At 44.6% G+C, this 24,607-nt stretch overlaps 1 protein-coding gene across 3 annotated transcripts in view; it reads right to left on the reverse strand.

Annotated features, from left to right (window-relative positions):
* ttbk1a (tau tubulin kinase 1a) overlaps positions 1 to 24,607 on the reverse strand; it is a 112,497-nt gene that overhangs the window by 79,103 nt on the left and 8,787 nt on the right. The window contains exons 2-3 of one of the 3 annotated variants that reach the window (XM_070553696.1): positions 14,848 to 15,422; positions 8,810 to 8,890 (exon numbers count right to left, since the gene is read on the reverse strand). The exons of 1 other annotated variant lie outside the window; for it this stretch is intronic. In XM_070553696.1, coding sequence (XP_070409797.1) covers positions 8,810 to 8,812 — 3 coding nt within the window. In that variant the 5' untranslated portion in view covers positions 8,813 to 8,890; positions 14,848 to 15,422. The remainder of the gene's footprint in view (positions 1 to 8,809; positions 8,891 to 14,847; positions 15,423 to 24,607) is intronic. One more of the 3 variants, XM_070553697.1, reaches the window with a different exon arrangement.

Below are 24,607 nucleotides of genomic sequence, written 5' to 3' on the forward strand. Positions count from 1 at the left end.
CTAGAAATGAAACTGTTCAATAAGCAGCCCAACAGCTGAAGGGATGAGAAACGTTCACAACTCCGTTCTAAATAGAAAATGTTGATTCTGACAGGAAACTAAAGGTTTTGTGACTGATGTAGTGGGGTGTACTTGTTTATGCTGAGCACTAATATATATATATATCTATATCGATATCTATATCTATATATATATATATATCTATATATATATATATATATATATATATAGATAGATATATATATATATAGATATATATATATATATATATATATACTCATATTCTCACTGGCCACTTTATTGGGCACAACTGTCCAACTGCTCGTTAACGCAAATTAACAACCAGCCAATCACATGGTGGTCAAGACAACCTGCTGCAGTTCAAACCGAGCTTCAGAATGAGGAAGAAAGGTGATTCAAGTGACTTCGAACGTTGCGTAGTTGTTGGTACCAGACGGGCTGGTCTGAGTATTTCAGAAACTGTTGAACTTCTGGGATAGTCATACACAATCTCAAGGGTTTACAGAGAAGGGTCTGAAAAGGGAAAATAGCCAGTGAGCGGCAGTTCTGTGGGCAAAAATTCTTTGTTGATGCCAGAGGTCAGAGGATAATGACCAGACTGGTTAGAGCGACAGTAACTCAAATAACCACACGTTATGGTATGCAGAAGAGCATCTCTGAACACACAACACGTCGAAACTTGAGGCACATGGACTCCAGCAGCAGGAAACCACACCAAGTGCCACTCCTGTCAGCTAAGAACAGGAAACTGAGGCAAAAATTCACACAGGCTCACTGTACCCAAACAGCCTCCACCGTCAACAGATCTCAGTCCAATAGAAATCCTTTGGGATGTGGTGGAACCGGAGATCATGGATGTGTAGCTGACAACCTGTGTGATGCTGTCTTGTTAATATGGACCAAAATCTTTCAGGAATGTTTCCAGTACCTTGCTGAATCTATGCCACAAAGCATTAAGGCATTCTGAAGCCAGAAGGGTGTCCTAGCATGGTGTACCCAATAAAGTGGCCAGTGTGTGTAAATCTATCTATCTATCTATCTATCTATCTATCTATCTATCTATCTATCTATCTATCTATCTATCTATCTATCTATCTATCATCTATCTATCTATCTATCTATCCATCTATCTATCCATCTATCTATCCATCTATCTATCTATAAATATATCCAAATGTGTACATCACCCTACATGTGAACAAAGCCAGCCCAGAGGTTTACCTATGTTTCCAATGCTTAGGCTAAACTAGGCTAGGCCGCTAGCACAGGTAGCGGGTATTGTTCTGAAAGTAGAGTTCTCAGCAAGAATGAGACTATGTTTTGCCGACAAAGGACACCTTAAAGGAACACTAACGCATGCATTACTGCTAACAATGACAGGAACAGACAGCAACTCGAAAACTTCATTCATATTAAAAACCATAACATATAAAAAGTTGATTTCATATGTGTACTTGTTGTGCATGTAAGAAGGCATTTAGGGGGCAATTAAAAAATATTGAGGAAATGTGTTAAAAGGTATGAAAGCTCTTTTAAAGTTCAAAGAAATTTTGGTTGATCCCAAACATAACAGAGATTTTCTGAGACTGTTATGAGATGAGATGATAAATGAGATGAGATGAGATGAGAAATGTGATTAGAGGAGAGGCGATGAGAAGAGATGAGAGGAGATGAGAAATGAGAAGAGGAGATGAGAAATGAGATGAAAAAAGATGCAATGATAAATTAGATGAGATGAGATGAGGGGAGATGATAAATGAGATGAGAGGAGATGATACATGAGATGAGATGAGATGATAAATGAGATGAGAGGAGATGAGAAATGAGATGAGAAGAGATGAGAAATGAGATGAGAGGAGAAGCGATGAGAAATGAGATGAGAGGAGATGATAAACGAGATGAGATGAGAGGAGCTGAGATGATAAATGAGATGAGAGGAGATGATAAATGAGATGAGATGATAAATGAGATGAGAGGAGATGATAAATGAGATGAGAGGAGATGATAAATGAGATGAGAGGAGAAGCGATGATACATGAGATGAGATGAGATGATAAATGAGATGAGAGGAGATGATAAATGAGATGAGAGGAGATGATAAATGAGATGAGAGGAGATGATGAATGAGATGAGATGAGATGATAAATGAGATGAGAGGAGATGAGAAAGAGATGAGAGGAGATGAGAAATGAGAAATGAGATGAGAGGAGAAGCGATGATAAATGAGATGAGATGATAAATGAGATGAGAGGAGATGATAAATGAGATGAGATGAGAAATGAGATGAGAGGAGAAGCGATGATAAATGAGATGAGAGGAGATGATAAATGAGATGAGAGGAGATGATAAATGAGATGAGAGGAGAAGCGATGATAAATGAAAGGAGAAGCGATGATAAATGAGATGAGAGGAGATGATAAATGAGATGAGAGGAGATGATAAACAAGATGAGAGGAGATGATAAATGAGATGAGATGATAAATTAGATGAGAGGAGATGATAAACGAGATGAGATGAGATGATAAATGAGATGAGATGATAAATTAGATGAGAGGAGATGATAAATGAGATGAGAGGAGATGATAAATGAGATGAGAGGAGATGATAAACGAGATGAGAGGAGATGATAAACGAGATGAGAGGATATGATAAATGAGATGAGACGATAAATGAGATGATAAATGAGATGAGAGGAGATGATAAATGAGATGAGACGATAAATGAGATGATAAATGAGATGAGAGGAGACGATAAATGAGATGAGAGGAGATGTGAGCTTTGAAGAGATGAGAGATAAGACTTCAACTATGAGAACAAATGTGTGATTGGATGTGATGAGCAACATGAGATTAAGTGAGATAAAATATATGAGAAGGGAAGTGATATAATTAACAATGAAAATGAGATAAGAAATTTGATGAGAAGAGCTATGATATGAAATATATTATGTAAAAATGATAGAAAGCAGGAATTAAAGTAAAATGTGAGATACGTTTGGCTTTCATGAACTGCATACAGATTATGCTGCACAATATATACAAAAGCAAATCAAGGTGGGCAAATTATTGTTGCAATAGAATTACTTCAACTCAGGGCTGGGGTTGGCTTTTTGTTAGCCCCGGGACTCTCTGCCTGTGTGTTGGGGTTTACCCCGGGGGACAAGAGGGTAGCTTCCTTGCGCCTTCGGGTCGGGGAACGGGTCCTGACTGTTGTTTGTGCTTATGGGCCAAATATCAGTTCAGAGTACCCACCCTTTTTGGAGTCCCTGGGACGAGTGCTAGATAGTGCTCCATCAGGGGACTCCATTGTCCTGCTGGGGGACTTCAATGCTCACGTGGGCAATGACAGCTTGACCTGGAGGGGTGTGATTGGGAGGAACGGCCCACCTAATCTGAACTCGAGCAGTGTTTTGTTATTGGACTTCTGTGCAAGCCGCAGTTTGGCCATAATGAACACCATGTTCGAACATAAGGATGCCCACCGGTACACTTGGTACCAGGGCAGCCTAGGTCACAGGTCGATGATAGATTTTGTAGTCGTATCATCTGACCTGCGGCCGTATGTTTTGGACACCCGAGTGAAGAGAGGGGCGGAGCTGTCAACTGATCACCACCTGGTGGTGAGTTGGATCAGATGGCAAGGGAACATGCCGCGTAGACCTGGCAGACCCCAACGCATAGTGAGGGTCTGCTGGGAACGCCTGGCAGAAGAACCTGTCAAGACGGTCTTCAACTCCCACCTCCGGCAGAGCTTTGACCACGTCCCGAGAGCAGTTGGGGACTTTGAGTCCGAGTGGGCCTTGTTCCACTCTGCGATTGTCGAGGCGGCTGTTGCTAGCTGTGGTCGTAAGGTGGCCGGTGCCAGTCGTGGTGGCAACCCCCGTACCCGCTGGTGGACACCAGAGGTTCGGGGAGCCGTCAGGCTGAAGAAGGAGGCCTACAGGGCGTGGCTGGTCTGTGGGTCTCCGGAGGCAGCAGACAGGTACCGGATAGCCAAGCGGGGTGCAGCAGTGGCAGTTGCCGAGGCAAAATCTCGGGCGTGGGAGGAGTTTGGTGAGGCCATGGAGAAAGACTATCGATCGGCTCCAAAGAGGTTCTGGCAAACTGTCCGGCGCCTCAGGAGAGGAAGGCAGCAACTCGCTCACACTGTTTACAGTGGGGATGGGGAGCTGCTGACGTCAACTGAGGCTATAGTCGGACGGTGGAAGGAATACTTTGAGGAGCTCCTCAATCCCACCAATGCGCATTCCGAGGAGGAACCAGAGCTGGGAGGCCTGGGGATGGACTGTCCGATCTCGGGGGCAGAAGTTGCTGAGGTAGTCAAACAACTACACAGCGGCGGAGCCCCGGGGGCGGATGAGGTTCGTCCTGGGTATCTCAAGGCTATGGATGTTGTAGGGCTGTCATGGTTGACACGTCTCTACAACATTGCGTGGTCATCGGGGACAGTTCCTAGGGAGTGGCAGACCGGGGTGGTGGTCCCCATCTTTAAGAAGGGTGACCTGAGGGTGTGTTCCAACTATAGGGGGATCACACTCCTCAGCCTCCCTGGAAAGGTCTACGCCAAGGTACTGGAGAGGAGGGTCCGATCGATAGTTGAATCTCAGATAGAGGAGGAGCAATGTGGTTTTCGTCCTGGCCGTGGAACTGTGGACCAGCTCTATACCCTTGCAAGGGTGATGGAGGGGGCATGGGAGTTTGCCCAACCAATCCACATGTGCTTTGTGGATTTGGAGAAGGCTTATGACCGTGTCCCCAGAGGCACCCTGTGGGGGACGCTCCAGGAGTATGGGGTGGGTGGCTTTCTGTTAAGGGCCATTCAGTCCCTTTACCAGAGGAGCGTGAGTTTGGTCCGCATAGCCGGTAGTAAGTCGGACCTGTTCCCAGTGAGGGTTGGACTCCGCCAGGGCTGCCCTTTGTCACCGGTTCTGTTCATCACTTTTATGGACAGAATTTCTAGACGCAGCCGTGGTGTGGAGTGTGTCGAGTTTGGTGGCAGGAGAATCTCGTCTCTGCTTTTTGCGGATGATGTGGTCCTCCTAGCTTCATCCAGCTCTGACCTTCAGCTCTTGCTGGGTAGGTTCGCGGCCGAATGTGAAGCGGCTGGGATGAGGATCAGCACCTCCAAATCTGAGACCATGGTTCTCGACCGGAAAAGGGTGGCTTGCCACCTCCGGGTCGGGGGAGAGGTCCTACCTCAAGTGGAGGAGTTTAAGTATCTCGGGGTCTTGTTCACGAGTGAGGGTAGGAGGGATCGGGAGATCGACAGGCGGATTGGTTCGGCGTCTACAGTGATGCGGACGCTGAGCCGATCTGTCGTGGGGAAGAGGGAGCTGAGCCAGAAAGCCAGGCTCTCGATTTACCGGTCGATCTACGTCCCAATCCTCACCTATGGTCATGAGCTTTGGGTAATGACCGAAAGAACGAGATCGCGGATACAAGCGGCCGAAATGAGTTTCCTCCGTAGGGTGGCCGGGCTCAGCCTTAGAGATAGGGTGAGGAGCTCGGACATTCGGGAGGGACTCGGAGTAGAACCGCTGCTCCTCCGGATCGAAAGGAGCCAGTTGAGGTGGTTTGGGCATCTGGTCAGGATGCCTCCTGGACGCCTCCCCGGGGAGGTGTTTCGGGCATGTCCTGCCGGCAGAAGGCCCCCGGGTCGACCCAGGACACGTTGGAGAGGTTACATCTCCAATCTGGTCCGGGAACGCCTTGGGGTCCTGCCGGAGGAGCTGGTGGACAAGGCCGGGGAGAGGACGGCCTGGAGCTCCCTAATTGGTATGCTGCCCCCGCGACCCGGACCCGGATAAGCGGAGGAAGACGAAGACGAAGACGAAGACGAAAAATGATAGAAAGCAGGAATTAAAGTAAAATGTGAGATACGTTTGGCTTTCATGAACTGCATACAGATTATGCTGCACAATATATACAAAAGCAAATCAAGGTGGGCAAATTATTGTTGCAATAGAATTACTTCAACTAAAATAAATTCCACGCTCCATTTTGTCATGCATCCATGCTCTGCAAGCCAATAATACATTTCTCTAACGGAATGCACTCTCGTTGCACCTCGATGCCCACACCTGGTTTAGAGGAGCATGGCCAAGATGCTAAAACAATCTAAGAGAGACAATCACATAATTGTTTTTATAATATTGTGCAGTCAAGATCTGAGATATTCATGAATATATAACATGACATGACATACAGAGGGACAATAAAGTGTTTGACAGCCACTGATTGTGCAAGTTGTCCCAGTTAAAAACATGAGTGGTCCAGATGTTGGGCTTGAACCAGTTCTGGCTTAAGCAGTGGGACCATTCGAGGGCTGCAGGATTTTAACCCCTTAAACTTCCAGGTTTAATGAACAGAATGGTGTTTTGTCCCATGGCGGGACGCTGGACAGCTAAGGGGTTAATCCATGATGATGTAGTGTGTCTGTCGGGTCGTACCAAAGACTTAAAACAATGGGACCCAATGCCTCCCTGCTTGACACTCAGCTTTACGGGGTTGGATTGGGGGGGGGAGGGGTTGGGGGGGGGTGTTAAACCACCAAATAGTTCCTGCTGCAACTCACCGCTCCCCACAGGGATGGGTCACATGGTAACTTGAACGCCAGCGGCCAAATACTTTTTTGCCACTCTGTAAATGATACGAGATGAGCTATGATATGAGATATATGAATAGTGATAGTGATGTAATGCCATATGATGTCGTAATGTGATATGATGTCATGTCCTGTGATACGATAATATCCTCTTAATCTTCCATCTTTTCTTCAGAGGCCGCCTGATGTGACACGATAGGTCCCACATTAACAACCTCTGGCGTTCCTCAGTCTTAAAGAAGCTGTATAAAACTTGCAGATTTTTATCCTTTCATCAAGTTGATCTTTGGTCTTTCAATCAGCCAACCTAAAGATGCATATCTGCCATCCTAGATTCATGGGATTTAAGTTTAAACTGATGCACATCAGTCGCCAAACCATGCTGTTGTGCATGCAGTGCCACGGGCTGTCTTTAGTGCATGCAGAGCTCAGGCGGACTGCAGATCAAAGAAAAGTGTCCTCTTTGTTTCTGGTCGGACATCAAAAGTAGGGAGGAGGAGGCTTCTCTGCATCTTCAGTGATACAGCTCACCCTATCAGCAGTATCGTCATAATCAATAACAGATGCACAGCCACTAGCAGCTGGGGATTACTGCAACACTGGAGATGTAGTGAAATCTGCTGTAGAACTCAATGTGCTGCTGAGACATAAGTCACTGCAGGAGGCCGGGCCACTCAGTTCCCTTGAATAAACGTTAATAATCACAAATCTATCACCCAACACATTAGTGATTCTGGGTAGAGTTACGTATGGGTAAAATTAAGAGAAACACGTGGTCTTCAGGAAGATGACATGATGATGCCAGGCCCATGACATGTTGCAATATATTAATTCCAAGAGATTCCACAGAATTTCTGGCAAACATCAAAAGATCTGTATAAGTAGGAACACAAAACGCTGTGAAAAGTTTCTAAAATTAATCATAAAAAGGTTCTTATTTCATCTTTATGGCCATCGACTAGCTGCTCCAACCAACTTTCACTTTGGCTCTAACTTCTAGTTTCACTCGTTAAGCAGGAAATGTTGGAAGCTGGGAAAGCCATCGGAATGTCTCGATTTTCATTTAAACAAAAGCTCCTTTTTTGAAGCACCGAAGGAGCATCAAACACGTTAATAACCACAAAATTATATTTTTTCCTGGTCTAGTTAAAGTAGAAACTGATGTTGTAGAAGACAGCTTAAATTATCAGTTTGTTGTAGTTTAATAACAACGTGTATCATATAACTTACAAACAAAAATAGGTTGTTGGGATGTCCCAAACAAGATTTATTGTTGTCTGATACATATCCAGGTAATTAAAGAACATAAAAGAACACATTTATCCTCTCTTCTTACATTATATTAATTTTATGTAATATCTATGTTATAAAACAGTTGTAAGGAACGGACAAAACAGTCTAGATGGCGATCCATACTGCAGTTAATTAGCATGCATGTGTGTTTCATTTTGTAGTTTCATCTGTTGATTTTTTTACCATCCAATTGTATGTAACAGAACAATTTAGCTTCACCTTTACTGCAGCATGCGGTTCTGAGATGGTAATAATCAGTAGGGATGCACCGATACGATACTGGTATCGGTATCGGTGCCGATACAGATACTGATACCTGTATCGGTATCGGTAAAAGTTAACAGATACCAGTAACTGATACCAATTCAGTTGCTTGAAAGTGACTTCACTGTAACTCGTCATTTCTGTTCACCTAATATTTTAGTTTTGTGATCACTTCTATTACTTTTTATCTACCTCACAGTCTTTTCCTAATGAAAACTGAAGAAAATTAAACCTGCACTCCAATTCATTGCATTTTTTTGTGTGGTAGAAGTATCTGTATCGGTAATCGGTATCGGCGAGTACTCAGATCCAAGTATCGGTATCGTATCGGTTTGGACAAAAGTGGTATTGTTGCATCCCTAATAATCAGCACTGACGTGTTAATCAAGGAAGGAAACGTGGTGCATCAGCAGGGAATCCTGACTGTGACCGTGTCTCAGCAGCAGATTCAAGTGAAGCATCCTGACCAACACTTCCTGTTCTCTCAAACCTCAGTTTCATTTTAGTCTTTTCTTCCATACCTGCAAGTCTACTAATTCATAACTGGGTGGAAGAGGGTGGGATGTTCTGCCAGTGACTAGTTTTGCATCGTTCCAGTTTTGAGTTCACGAAGTCACTCAGAGCTCACCATAGTTCTGAGCTCCTGGAAAACCTGATGGTTTACAACAAATCCTGAGCGGGACAAAACCCTTCCTTTTCTTGTGTCAGCCTACAAGCCAAAACAGAGGGCACAGTTAACCATCAGTAGAGGACAGAGACAACTAACCACCACAGTCTTCTGCCCCGACATCACTAAAAGGTCAAACATGGAAGGACAGGGCTTCAGACGTTAATGTTACGCGTTCTGATCCTCAAACAGCAAATACAGTGTGTACAATAACAGTTTATTGTTAGCATTTCTATGTAATGTCAGGCCATTAAAAACAACACAGCTGTTTGTTTTGTGATGGCTGCTGACCACAAACTTCAGCCTGGTTAAAACCCCGTTATAGTGGTCATTTTACACAAAAACATCACCTTTTATTTAAAGTCACATTGTTTGTATTAAAGATACATTTCTGAAAGCACCTTACAGGTTATATATTTTCAGTCTTCCAAAATGAATGACCAACTTCATCCAGTGTCTCACTGGACTGACTGTTAATGATGTTTGGAATTTTCCCTGATTCCCTCACGAGTCTCTGGACCTTGTTCGTGAGTCATGCAAATTTTGAACAAGTTAGAAAAATGTGTGAGGCTACTGTTCTCTTAAAGCTGTCAAAGAGTCATGTTGGACATGTGGAATTTAAATCCATCCATCCATCCATCCATCCATCCATCCATCATCTTCCTATCCATCCATTTTCCTCTGCTTATCTGGAGTCAGGTCACAGGGGCAGCAGCCTAAGCAGAGAGGCCAAGACTTTCCTCTCCCAAGCCTTGGGCCAGCTCCTCAGGGCGGATCCTGAAGTGTTCCCGGGCCAGACAAGAAACACAGGGTGTTTCTCGATGCCAAGGAACCTCAACTTGATGTCTTGGCCCCGCCCCGGTTGCCTAGGAGATACGTCATCAGGAGCCGTCAAGATGTGTTCCAATGTTCATGTTCTACCGAGGCGTGCGTTCTCCGTTTGTTAGCTGTTTAGCTAGCTGAGTGAGGACACACGGGAGGTGTCTTGTAGCCTAGCCTTGGTCAAAAATTATCCAGAATACACCGCGGTATTTTCAAAAGGATGGCGGATCAGAAGTCGGCTGCTACTTCGGGGGCAAATTTCAAGTTTAAAAGTAAGTCAACTAATTTAAAATGTTTTTAGATCTAAAGAAGTTATCTATGGTTGGTTAGTTGCTTAGTAGTTGCAGCTTTGGTGGCTAGCGGGTAGTAACTTGCTTATATTTTAATTTTAATAAGCATATACACAATTTAAAAAGTAAAATACTCATTATATATTTATGTTGAAACTAATAGGTATGAAATATAAGATTATCTCCTGTGTCACGTGACCGCCGTGGAAGCCGCGGTCACGTGATGCAAGTCTGTTCCATTTAACCGTTTTCTTTGACCAAGGAAGGACAGTGTCCTCGTAAGCAAGGCGCCTGGCCTCGCAAGACATCGCCTCACAAGGCCAGGCGCCTTGACATTGAGAAACACCCCTAGTCCCCCAGCGTGTCCTGGGTCTTTCTAAAGGCCTCTTTTTGGTAGGACATGTACGGAAAACCTCACCAGAGAGGCATCCAGAAGGCATTCTAACCAAATGGTGGGACTGAGGAGCACTCCACCCACCAATCCACATCATCCCATGTCAAAGTAAGCAGCACACCGTCCCCATTTAAAAGTATTGGTATTGCATTGTGTCCCCACCTTAGACCCCAGTTGGTGGACCAGAATCTCTTCAAAGCCAATTGGAAGTCTTTCTCCATGGCCTCACCAACCACCCGAGCAGCATACGGCTTGTACTGCCAGTACACATTAGTTGCCTCTGAAGTCCCACAGGCCAAAAAGACCTGATAGGTTTCCTTCTTCAGCTTAACAGCATCTCTAACCGCCAGTATCCACCAGCGTGTTCATAGGTTGCCACAGGTCTGGTCAGCCGCCTTGACAATGAAGGCAACGCCAAGGAGCATAGCCCACTTAGACTCAATGTCCCCTGTCTCCCTTGGGATGCATTCAAAGTTCTGTTGGAGGTGGGAATTGAAACTCATTCTGACAGGAGAATCTGCCAGATGTTCCCAGCAGACCTTCAAAACACGTTTGGGCTTGCCAGGTATGACGGCATTCTTCCCCACTATAGGTACCAACTGATCACCAGGTAGTGGTCAGTTAACGGCTCCACTTCTCTCTTCGCCATCTGGCTGCAGATCAGAAGAGACAACAACAAAGTTAATCACTGAACTGCGACCTAGTGCCAAGAGCACATATGGACATCCTAATGCTTGAACACAAGGTTCATTATGGAAAATCCATGATAAGCATAGCAGTCCAATAACAAAACACTTAGATGCTGATCGTAGGAGGCAGTCCTCCAAACCACAACTTATTTTTTCACGATGAATTAATTCTTGCAGACTAAAACTAAACAAAAACCTAAAAATACATGCCAATAAAGACTAAATTATGATGAATATTGATCAACATTTTTGTTGATGAGTAAGAGACGACAATAAAAAGTGACAGAAACCAAAATCCAATCAGAAAACGGAAAAGATGGGACGACGCAAAAAAGAACCAATCATCAAATGGAGCAGGCGGGGTTAGACGGGAATCGTCAGAATCCAGATCTGGCCGCTATTTCAACAAGCTAGCACTAACAGGACGTCTAACCGACATATGCTGGTAGTTTATGTCTTAAAGGAGATAATGTCCGCTTGCGCAGAGAGGCGAATCTGGTTGTTTAATGTTCTTGTGGCCCTGCTGCGGCCATTGTTATCAGCATTCGGTGTTCTAGTTTAAGTGAGGAAAAGACATTCAGGCAGTCCACCTTGGTACATTATTGCCAGGAAACTACACCTGAAAACAAGTCTTACCTTTAATTTACCCCCTTGCACATTTGAATGTTTATTTGGATAGTATGATGTCATTTCCTGTCATTTACACATATTACTGCACATTATACAGATTTGTTTACCAAACTAATACGAGACTAAAGCTAAATGAAAATTTCTTGTCAAAATGAACACTGGTAGAGCGACCAACCCCTCTCCAGGAAACTGGTTCCAGAGCCAGAGCCATGAGTCGAGGTGAGACAATGAGAAGGGGGACCCAGCTGGGCCCCATGGGTGAAAATCTGGCCATCAGGTGCTTGCAAGCATGCCCCACCTCCAAGCCTGGTTCCAGAGGGGGGCCCTGGTGACCCACATCCAGGCGAGGGAACTCTATTTTCATTTATTGTTATCATTATGAGGGGTCCTTGGTCTGAACTTTTTCTGATCCCTCACATAGGAAGGACAGTGTTTTCGGGAGTAAGGCACCTGGCCTCGCAAGACATCGCCTCGCAAGGCCAGGCGCCCTGACATTGAGAAACACCCTCTTTCTCATAACTGGATTCACCTGTGTGTGGAGGTCAAAGGTCACTGAGCTTACCAACCCATTTTAGAGTTCCAATAATCAGTTCTAGGTTTTGGAATCAATAAAATGACAATGGGGCCCAAATTTATGTACCTGCCTAATTTTGTTTAAACAATTATTTCTGTAAATCCTATAAACTTTGTTTCACTTCTCAAACATCACTGTGTGTGCGTCTCCTATTGGATATATTTAACTTTTTTATTGTAACAACCAATGATTTATCCAGCAAAACCATGGAGATTAACAAGGCTGCCCAAACTTTCACGTCCCACTCTAAGTAAACAGATTAAGGCCCTGTCCACACGTAGCCGGGGATCTGCCAAAACGTGGGTATTTTTCTACGTTTTGGCCTGTCATCCACACAAAAACAGAGTTTTTTCACATGAAAACGGATCTTTTTAAAAACTCCGGCCAAAGTGAAGATCTGCGTTTTCTCCGTTTTGGGTGTCTGCGTGTGGACAGACATAACCGGAGTTTTAAGGTCCGCAACGTCACTTTCCGCGACAAAAAATGCTGACATCACGTGTGCGACCTGTGTTTACACTAGCCGACAGCATGGATGCCCTCAGAGCTGCGCTCGCTTTATCAATCGTCCAAGCGCTTTTTGCTTGTTTGTTTTTGCAAGCGGAATTACTGCTCCTTGCGGACGACCACAGACGAAGGACGAGGTTAAGAACGGGGGAAGTACTGCCGCCTACAGGTCTGGCATGTCCTTAACAACGTATTTATCCGGGTACGTGTGGACAGAGTTTTGTTTTAAACAAGGTGGTGTGGATGCAAGTTTTTGGAGGGGCGGATATTCGTTTTTTAAAAAACCAGGCTACGTGCGGACTAGGCCTTAGTCAACCAGTCAACTATTCCACGGACATCACTGCCGGTCACTGATCAGTGACTATGTAGAAAAACTTCATCAAATTGGAATCGAGGGTCTTCATTTATCAACCGTACTTGTGCACAAACCTGTGCATTTGTAAAAACTATTTAATGCATTGTGTACTATCTTGAACTTGTGCATAGAAATGTTTCTAACTATAAAAACAGCTTGGGCCATGCGTACAAACAACATCTAGTGATAGAGCAGGGAAGCACAATACTGAAGGTCTCCGTCATCCATGTTCCCCATCCAGAAATTATTTTCACTAAATAAGTACGTGTGTAGAGGAACAGCTTTGGTGCATATTGGTGCTAGAGCCCATAAAAGACACCTGTGACCAACAGGAATCTGACACTAGATGATCTTGTGTTTTTGGAGGACTTTGCAGTATGAAGGGCACTGATAAAGAGTAAGTAATAAAAGTATTTGGTATTGGGCTTTCTAGGGTTCTACAACCCCCAAAGGCGCTTTACAATACAACCAGTCATTCATCCATTTACTCACATTCACACACTGGTGGTGGTGGTGGTGGCCACAGCTGTTCTAGGGTGCACTAACTGGGGGCAAGGCTGCCAAGGCTCCCTCCAACCACCAAGAAGGGTTAAGTGTCTTGCCCAAGGACACAATGACTGCGACAGACAGAGCTTGAACCTGCAACCCTCTGGTTGCGGGGTGTGCACTTGATTCCTCTGCCATGGCCGCCCCTGATCTGATTGGTAATAATACAGTGGCTCCAGAGCAGATACCACCTATTTGTTATTTACCTATTCTCATCTTCACTGAAAGCAACAACAACACGGGAAACCCCCCAGCACCTTCTCACACTCTGCCCCCCAACATACACATGTTGCCAAGGTAACAAAACTGATTGACAGCTCTGCAGCCAACAGAGTAGGCTGCACTCAGAAAACATGAACATCCAGTCTAATACATTGTTTGTTTGTATTGAGTTTATTTGTGATAGGGACCTCTCCTCGGCCCTGAATGTTTACCAGCTCCACCACTTTCTCCCAGGCCACATTCCTTCTTCTACTGGCTCTCCTACCTCAGCAGTCAGCACCTCGATCTTGCTGTCACCGAAGTATATTTATTTTTTAATGCTTTCATCTTAAATAAGTTTAGCTTGAAATTATGGTTGATTGAATGTCATTGATAAATGAAGTTTTGTTGTTTTAGAAAAAATGTTTAAGTTGTTGAACCCGTCAATTAGCTATTAATAAATAACTGGTCAAACCGGACAGGATGTTACATTTACTGATGAACTCGTTCAAACGTGATGAGATAAAATGAGTTAAATGCAGAAAACTTCATGAAAACCTATTTTGTTTTTCGTTTACAACTACTGGATTAGAGCAAATAAAGCTAAATGTACCGGCGCGTGCACGCGAGGATCGCATGGGGCCGCGCACGGTCCAGGTTTATACCCCCACCATCCCCTGCATCACTCTTATTCAATCTTTCTTCTCTGCAGTGCACAGTCATGGGTCCTCTGTGCGCATGCGCACCACCACATCCTTGCTAATCAATAGATCTAGCCCGGACTGACCCAGGTTATGAATTATAGATGATTACAGTTACACAACCCACATCTCGGTCCCAATGACCCGGATGACCCCTTGTGATCACACCTCTGATGCGGGTCCAACCCCTCACCCCCCGTTGCGGGACACACACACACACACACACACACACACACACACACACACACACACACACAACGCTCCGACCCAAGGCTGGTCCCGATCTGGCCTACCTGGCGCACCGTCCGCTCCTTTTCCGCCTTTTGGGAATCTTCATCTGGGATTTTACTTCGGCACAAAACGTTCTGGTCCAGAAAACCCACCGTTCCTCTGAGGGGGGGCCGGGGTCTGGGCCTCAGACTCCCACAGGACTAGATCACCATTTATTTCCCCCCGACAAGCAGCCAGACCGGACCGGGCCCGTGCTAAACGCAGACGTCCCGAGCAGAGCAGACCGGCTGCAGGTCCGGAACAAACCGAATCCAAGAAGAAACAAAAGACCGGATCTGGTTTCAGGGTCCGGGAGGGCTCATTGCAGCCGAGCTGCTGTCCTGGTGCAGGTGCTGCTCCGGTTCTCCGATGATGCAGATGATGTTGAGGGGGATGATGCGGACTGGTCCTTCCTGCCTTCTGCTGGACCGGAACCGGGAGAGTGACTAAGGAGAGACCCGGCTAAAGCTGACCCGGGGCGTCTGTCAGGACGGAGACGGAGACAGGGATGTCCAGCTCCAGCCTGTTTGTCCGCACTGCAGATCTGCATCCTCCAGCTGCATCAGACCCCGTCACCAACCCCAACATCCGGTCGGCACTTTCAAAATAAAAGCGCCACGTTAAACACATTTAATTAAATGTGGCTGCATGTTTCAACACTAAAAGTTAAAACATTGAAATAAAACAAACAGTCAAGAAAAGTCGACATAAAGGATTACCAAGTGAATATATAACCACAAATATGACTGTTGGCTCTATAAAACACATGAAAACCAGCTTGTTTCACATAATTATTATTTTTTTGCACATTAGGTCACTGTATTATGTTTTATGTGTCAGAGGGGTAAGGATTTAATAATCATCAGCTTCCTCCTACACCTTTTCAAACAGAATATGACAAACTTTTATGTGTGATTATCAGTGTGATTGCATTTTTAATGTCTACAATGACTTAATATTTTTTATTATTATTATTGCACGTTTAAAATGTCCAAAAATAAAGATTTCATTCATTCATTCATAATTGAATGTTTTATCAAAGCAAGTGATTAGATGAGAAAACAAGAGATTCCAAATAAACAAGACCTGTTAAATCAAATGGAGGCATCTATTTAGCCATGCAAGGTTTCCCAAATTATTATTCTGGAAAGCCATCCTACAGTCCCGTAGACAGAGCTCTGTTCTGGGGCAGAATCTATGATGGTCTCTGCACGCAATTGGACAGCGCTAGAACCAATCAGAGCAACAGACAACGTGACGTATTCATAGCTTCGGAAATCAGTCATCGGGGTAGTCTGCTATGCACCATCGAAGAAGAAGAAACAAATACGTCTTGTTTTTAAATAAAGGAAATCATCCAAAGTTGATGCTGAAGCCATTTAAAATGAGCACCAATCCTAAGCTGATGCCATCTATGCAGTTTATGTCCCTCACAGCTCTGGTCCAAAGACTGCCTGACGCAAGGGTCTCCAACACGTCGCTCGCCAGCTACAAGTCATGCGCCTGGAAGCAGCCAGCGAGCGTTCCTGACTTGTAATTAACAAGGGCACATTTTTAATTTGTCGGCTAGCCGTTCTCGTTTTCTGTAATATCTAATCTAAAATTAATTTGGTGGATGTAAAATAAAACTGATTATTTATCAGACTATATCATAGACAAAAAGGCAGAACACTAAGAAAAACTGACATTGCTGCTTAGGGCAGGGACCAGGTTATCTGTGTGCTCAAACAGATATGTAACTGATCCATTCAAAAAATGTCAAATCATTCACACGAATCAGATTTGTATTTCATTGTCTGAAAGTATCTGATTAGTTGTGTAAAATATTGGCTCAGTTCGGATTATCAGTACACCTTGGTCAGGCCCACACAACAAAGACAGAGGACGAGGTCATCGGGTCACCACAAAGTCAAGCACACACACATTCTCCTGAACAGGAACTAGGTGTTACATAAAATGAAACACACTGCTGCTTATGGGAAAGAGAACTTAAATTCAAATAGCGACGATGTTGATAATTTCATAGAACAGAATAGACTTTATTGATCCCACAGTGGGGAAATTCACTTCTTACAGCAGCACCAACACTTAGAGAATAATTTGAAGATAAATAATAACAAAGGTACATCAGTCTAGTATTGTAACCTTCGACCTCTAAAAACCACGAATTAAAAAAATGAAAAAACTCGGGTTCCAACACTATGCAGCATACTGCAAGAGACACAGTCATGCAATGTAAATCCGGTATTGCATGAGTACTGATTATAATATTGCAGTTGGTGTTATTGTGTAACGGGATAATGCCAGTACAGAGGATCTTTCATGGATGTACAATCAAAGAGTCTGAGTACCCGGCGCGGAGGGTTACCGGGGTCCCACCCTGGAGCCAGACCTGGGGTTGGGGCCCGTGAGCGAGCGCCTAGTGGCCGAGCTTTCGCCCATGGGGCCCGGCCGGGCCCAGCCCGAACCGGATACATGGGCTCATCCAACTGTGGACCCACCACCCGCAGGAGGAACATGAAGGGTCCGGTGCAGTGTGGATCGGGTGGCAGACCGAGGCGGGAGCCTTGGCGGTCCGATCCCCGGACAAGAAAACTGGTTTTTGGGACATGGAACGTCACCTCGCTGGTGGGGAAGGAGCAGGAGCTTGTGGCAGAGGTTGAGTGGTACCGGCTAGGTATTGTCGGACTCACCTCGACACATTGGCTCTGGAACCCAAGTCCTTGAGAGGGGTTGGACACTCTCCTTTGCTGGAGTTGCTCCGGGTGAGAGGTGGAGAGCTGGGGTTGGCTTTTGGTTAGCCCCAAGACTCTCTGCCCGTGTGTTGGGGTTTACCCCGGGGGACGAGAGGGTAGCTTCCCTACGCCTTCGGGTCAGTGAACAAGTCTTGACTGTTGTTTGTGCTTATGGGCCAAATATCAGTTCAGAGTACCCACCCTTTTTGGAGTCCCTGGGACGAGTGCTAGATAGTGCTCCATCAGGGGATTCCATTGTCCTGCTGGGGGACCTCAATGCTCACGTGGGCAATGACAGCATGACCTGGAGGGGTGTGATTGGGAGGAACGGCCCACCTGATCTGAACTCGAGTGGTGTTTCGTTATTGGACTTCTGTGCAAGCCACAGTTTGGCCATAACGAACACTGTGATAGAGTGGGAACTCTGGAAGTTATTTGCTGATCTGACAGTATCTTCAAGATAAGGACTCCGGTCAGAGAGCAGGGCACGGAGAGACAGTTTTACGTATTTATTGACCGTAGAAGTGTGGACATCTATACATTTCTGTGGTTCCGTGTGGTCTGGAAAATAAATACAAAGAATGATGTAAAAGGACTGTACAAATGGTGAAATAAATATGCAAATGTTAAAGACTATTCAAAAACAAATATATTCCCAAATGATGCACATTCAAGGGTTACACAGAGTAAATATTGTGACTTCCAGCCTCAGAGGCACTGACAAATTATATGGTCTCCAGGGACCTCTGGTGGTCAAACCAAGGTACTGCTGTTGCAAGTACCACACTACTAAACCATGCTGCCAATTAGCCTGGCATTATACCACACCTCAACTGAACTGACGTCATGGATGGATACACATGGAGTAAATGGAATAATACACAAATAAACCAGTATTTAGCACACATAACAGAAGAGAAGTGAAATGCGGACTACAAGCGAGAATAGCAACTGATACCAATTAAACTGTAGGAACTCCCTCTAAATAATCCAAACAATATGTCAATACAGTCATCGGGAGTTTCAACTACCATCCCATTTACACACTCAGCTCTGTGGCTCATCTGAATTTCCTTCAGTGACACAGGGATGGTTATACTATGAGACACCCGCTCCCTTTTGCTCGGTGCGCCGCTATTATCACGATGGAGAGAATACACAACAGAGAAGTAGAGAAACTATGAGGTGTAAAAAAAACAGCTTTTTAGGAAAATGGCTGTGAGAATGAGGAGAGCAGGAGGTCTGAGTTACGCTATGGGGAAAATGAACGCCAATGTGGTGTAATGACGTCATCAATATGTAAATTAGCACATGACGTCATCTGGCGACATCTAGCGACTTTTGGGGGGAACTTCAGCTACTTTCAGTCAAAACCAGTTGGCAACACTGCTCGTGTTTAGCCTTTAGTACAAAATGAACTTGTATTATGTATGACAAACAGGAGGTCTTTAAATGTGCCGAAGGTCGTGTTCAATAATCAGGACACGATACACAAGTAAGAACACAGGTAGGAATGAGTGAACTTGTACAAGATATGAATTCTGATCGAGGTAGGAAAACAATGACTGAACACACATCAGGGGCTCTCTCTCGGATGGGAGTGCATAGAGGAGGGTTCAGCCAGATCACAGCTCAGAAATACGAGATCACTTTAAGCTTTGGAAAGATTTGCTGGAGCTCCAGCACAGATGTGTTGTGAGATAAACACAGATGAATTAATAAATGAATCCAGGACGGAGGGTCTGATGTCCGCTAGAAAACAGGATTTTAGATGCATGGCTGACCGATAAACTAAGATCCCTCTCTCATAAGGAGGATTTTAGTCTAGAATCAAAAATGTTGTTGTTGTTAGCCTCAAGGGCAACATGCCGATTATCACTTGTAAGTCGCTTTGGACAAAAGCGTCTGCTAAATACATAAACATAGAATCACCAAACTTCCTCCTATTCAGAAAAAGCCCTGACCCCGAACGAGTTGTGTGTGAAGGCAGCATCGCTTGGAGCTGGTGTGTATCTGACTACAGCGTGCATCGGTATATCAAGCTACCCTCAGGCCACTGACGAATGGGGTCCAGGACCAGGATAGTGTGCAGAAGATTTGTCCTTGGCCAGCACTTTCCCCTGGGCTCAGTCCTGAGCAGTAAGTCCTGAGGACAATGCCCACTTTTTATTTATACAATCTGGAATTGTTTCTCACGCATGTTTAAGGGACTTACGAGCTGAAGCTTGATTAATTTGTTAGTCTTTTGATTTTTTATTTACTTATTTTTCCCGTGTCCTGTCTGGCTGTGATGTCTGAATGCTGGCGACAAGCCTTACAGATTTACTCTCAGGTGCAGCATCGAAGCTGCTGCTTTAATGTCACGCCTGATACTTAAAACTTTATTAGGCCCGAGCAGCGAAAGCGCTGCGAAGGCCTCTTGATTTTGCTGTTTATTTTTTGTTATTCTAAGCCCGCTTTGAATGGCTTTTTGGGGACCTTATCATACCCCAAATACCCCAAACTCACAATATTTTGCAAACTTGTCAGGCCTGGTGAAAAATTGTTTCACCTGATTCCTGGATGAATCCTGGATGAATCACCTGTTCAGCAGCTCATCAGGCTCTGCAGCAGCCTGTTAATCACTAGTAGATTCAAACCAAGTGTGTTTAAGCAGAGAAACAAGTAAAACCTGCTGGACAGCGGCCCTCGAGGACTGGGATTGCCCACCCCTGCTTTACAGCAATCCTCATACTAAGCAAGCATTTAGCGACAGTGGAGAGGAAAACACCCTTTTAACAGGAAGAAACCTCCAGAGGATCCTGGCTCAGTATAAGCAGCCATCCACCATGACTCACTGGGGTTGGAGAAGACAGAGCAGACACACGCATACACCAACACCAGCCCACCCACACACACACACACATAACATATCGGTCAGCAGATCATCTGCTGCTTGTTGTTCCAAAGGTTCGGTACAAATCACGGGGGGAGCGTGCCTTCTCTTATGCAGCCCCAAAACTCTGGAACTCTCTGTCCCTCCGTGTGCGTCTGGCTCCCTCTGTTAGCAGTTTCAAGTCGGCCCTGAAAGCGCACTTCTTTAGCATTGCCTTCCCTCCGTGACACTTTTCATGACAATCTAGCACCGGATTTGAGTTTTTAATTCCATTTTTATGATTTAGTTGCTCACTTTTGGCACCTCGCACCATCTGGTATTTTATTTCGTTTTATTTGTGCCATTTCAAATGTTTTTATCATTGGTCGCATAATTTTATTTTATAGTGCTGTTAACTGTTCTCCTATTTTATTGTTTTTAGTAGGAATTTATATCTCCGACTATTTATGCTTTGTTCTTATGTATTTTGCCTGTTCTTATTGTGTTTCTTGGTCAAGCATTTGGCTTTTTATGTACAGCACTTTGGTTAGCTGCCATGCTATTTTGAAATGGTGCTTTATAAATAAATATGGTATGGGATATACCAAGTAGTGTTTCTTTGGTTACATTGTGATTTCTTAGTAAATATTCTATTTGGTGAGAGATTAACTTTATTGTATTTATCCTAGTGAATCTATAATTAAACGGGTAAACTAGTAGTAGCACATTCAATGTCAAAGAGAGTAAAATGTTATCAGGGGAGGGAGAATGTTTAAGTGGTTAGCAACAGTGTGCTAGACGATGGCCCCCTCCATGAGGCCACCACACCTCAGCAGAACATCATTGAAGCTTCTTCTGGGGAGAAAAACACTTAGAGAAAAAATAAAGTTAACAGCTGAAATAGCAGGAAATAATACAGTTAAAGAGCAGATTGTAGAAGAAAGTAGTCGAGTGTGGAAAGTGGTCAGTATGTCCTCCAGCAGTCTAATCCCTGCTTAACACTGAAAGCATCAGCGGCGTGGAGTGGCAGCGGAACGTCACAGTTTCAGATAGAATACATTATAGTCTATGGACTGTTCCAAACTAGCAGCGACGCAGCAATTTCCAGACGTCCCAGAAGTGGCAAGCCGCGCCGCTTAGATAGGACTGGCTTTTACTTTTGCCCTGTGCCGCTTCTGGGATGCGTCGATTCCTGCAGTTAACATAGGGCTAGACAGGAAATCGTACACGGTTTTAGCGTAAAAATCACAGGTAAATTTCAGAATGAAAGTACTGCAGCGATGCAATTTCATATATATGAAGCTTACCTGTGACCCAACGACTTATTTACTCACAACATTGTTCAGAAGGGCAGCAGTGTGTTTTTCATGGCTTTAATCCTGGCAGGAAAGGAATGGGTCGTACACATCTAGTGCGTTTCTGGGTTCTCCGGCCATAAATACAGTTTATGCCTTTGCTGGTTGGTAAATGAAATGGATAAAGAAAGCTTTGGGGTTTGTCAGCAGAAAATTTTTTTGGGGATTTTGAGCTTTGGAAGACACACAGAAGACTGTTGCATTGCGGGAGAACTGTAGGGGGTGATGCTATTTGGAGTGTTGGTGTGACCGATGGCCGAAGAAGGTGTAGTTGGCTGGAATGTAAACAGTCATGTCTGTGAAAGGGAATCCCCAATATATATATATATATATATATATATATATATATATATATATATATATATATGGGACTGCACAGCATACCGGATATTAGCAGTTAGCATGTTTGAGCCATTATGGTTAGGGTGAATACCGCCTCATCTGAAAATGGAAAAATTGTTCCAAAACAGGTAAAAATTATTGATGAAACCAAAACTGAGGGACTTCATTCCATTCCATTCCATTTATTTGATAAAGCTGGCGTGAGCCAAGGAAACGCTGTGAAAATCATAGACATGTACCGTAAATCCTCTAATACAGGCCGGTATTCAATTAAAGGCCGGGTCTCCAATTTTGGCTGGGTGGAATGTGGTTACAAGCAAGTACGGGGGGCGGTTGTGTCATCGTCTCACTTTTGATTTGCCAGTGATAGACCGCGAGGGTAACTTTAACCGTGCGGAGACGAAGAGGAGGCTGTGCCAGAGCGTTGGTACTGACACGCGATCGTTCATGTCGGTTCATTTCCTTTAATGTTTTCTGTCTTTTATTTGCGCCTGATGTGTTTCGCTGCATGCTGTGGAGCGGGGCACATGAGCTTGTCCTCCGGTGACGCACCGATCACTGATGTGCCCACCAAGCACGGAGCACTCCGCTGTTTTTGCGGTCTGTAGATCTGCCTCCTGAGCACGGCCACAGTAACAATCAGGTGTTGCCAAATTATTTAACACGCGATCGTTCATGTCGGTTCATTTCCTTTGATGTTTTATGTCTTTTATCTGCACCTGATGCGTTTTGCTGTGGAGCGGGGCGCATCAACTTGTCATCCGGTGACGCACCGATCACTGATGCGGCCGGCAAGCAGCGAGCACTCCGCTGTTTTTGCGGTCGGTAGATCTTTTAGAACTGCAGTTCAAAGGTAACTCATTACGTGAATATATATGAACCCAGGTAGCAGTTTTTCTTTAGGATTGAGAGGAGATGCAGGAAGATAATAAACAGACAGGACAGAAAAATAGTCAAAAAAAAAAAAAAACAAGTTAGTTTTTGTACCTGGTGGTTGCAACAAACAGACACCATTGAAGGTTATCAGAAGTGAGGAACAGAAAATGAAATAATTATTTTAATGTTTAGAGCAGCAGGAACTCTGAGAGGCTGCAGGCGCATCAGTGAGTTTGCGGCCACTGCGCAGGAGGAGGGGGGAGAGGGCTGAAGCAGAAACTACCGTTGTTAAAAGAAATGTGTTTAACTTTGAAAATGTGGGCGCAATTTTAATTGTCAAAAACTCCAACAAACCATTAGTTCATTTCGCTCAAATAGAAATAGAGGCCTGCCTCTAATACTGGCCTTCCTTCCAATAAAGGCCTGGAGCTTGATGAGCTTGAGTCAAATACAGGCCTGGGCCTGTATTAGAGGATTTACGGTATATAAACATTTATATAAACATGTCTATGGTGGAACTCAAGTAAACATTGCTAGCTTAGCCATTGGCTAGCAGGTGAGCACTGGAGCTAGTTGGAACAGAGACTAGGCAGGAGGAAAAGAGACTTGAGTAGAGGGATCTTTAGGAGGCATCTTGAAGGACTTTGGAACTAGTGATGTGACATTCATGAACGAATCGAATCTTTTGAACGGGTTTTCAAGGTGAATGATGAGAGCCAAGTCCCTGTATAGAGTCGTTCATCTCGTCTTCTGGTAACAAACCTCCCCGGAAGTCGGTAAAGCGCACCCACTCAAACCCCACCCACCGCTGTGACGGACGTAGGAGGAACGCTAACCAACCCCGCGCGCCCTCACGGACACCGCAGGTACACGTTGCCGTTTTCACTTTTCACTCTCTGTCCGGGGCGTCCGGGATTCTTGTATTGATGAAAATGTCCGGTTTTCATCCAGGAGCAGGGATCGAATTATGGGGGAGCTGGATATCCTACACATGCAGGGAGAGCCAGGAAAACGGTTTCTACCTATATTACATCATTTATGGACTCTCAGTGTACCGGGCGTTCTTTTGAGCAGAGAGCACAGAGAGTGGCAGAGTGATGATCGTTGGTGCGCTCCAGGCTGCTGCTGCGTCCAGCGCATGGTTAATTCTCTTAAGTGGCGCAACCAAAAAACTACAATTAACACACGATCGTTCATGTCCGCACATGTTCTCTACTTTCTGTCTTATTTGTGCCTGAAGCGCTCTGCTACTGCGGAGCTCATCACCTGTGCTGCGGTGATTTCACCTCACTGACGCAGCATCGAAACGCGCTCTCCGCTACGGTCAGGAGATCCCTTTGATCTGCTCAAAAGTAACTGGTGAGGTGAAAAAGTAAGAATCCAGGCAGCAGTTTTTCTGGAGAATTAAGAGGAGATGCAGGAGGATGAGAGACAGACAGGACAGGAAATAGTTAAATAAAAACAAGAAAACAAAACAAAGTGTTGAAAAGTAAAATGTAGGTAGATTTATCTCCGCTACACGTTTTTATAAAACAATAAGTTATACACATGTCATATTTATACATCTGATACAATTCAGATCACCTTCAAAACTCAGTCACACACCCAGGGCCGTTGTAAG

The sequence above is a fragment of the Nothobranchius furzeri genome, chromosome 7 (genome assembly GCF_043380555.1).
Source record: "Nothobranchius furzeri strain GRZ-AD chromosome 7, NfurGRZ-RIMD1, whole genome shotgun sequence".
In the NCBI taxonomy this organism is placed as follows: Eukaryota; Metazoa; Chordata; class Actinopteri; order Cyprinodontiformes; family Nothobranchiidae; genus Nothobranchius; species Nothobranchius furzeri.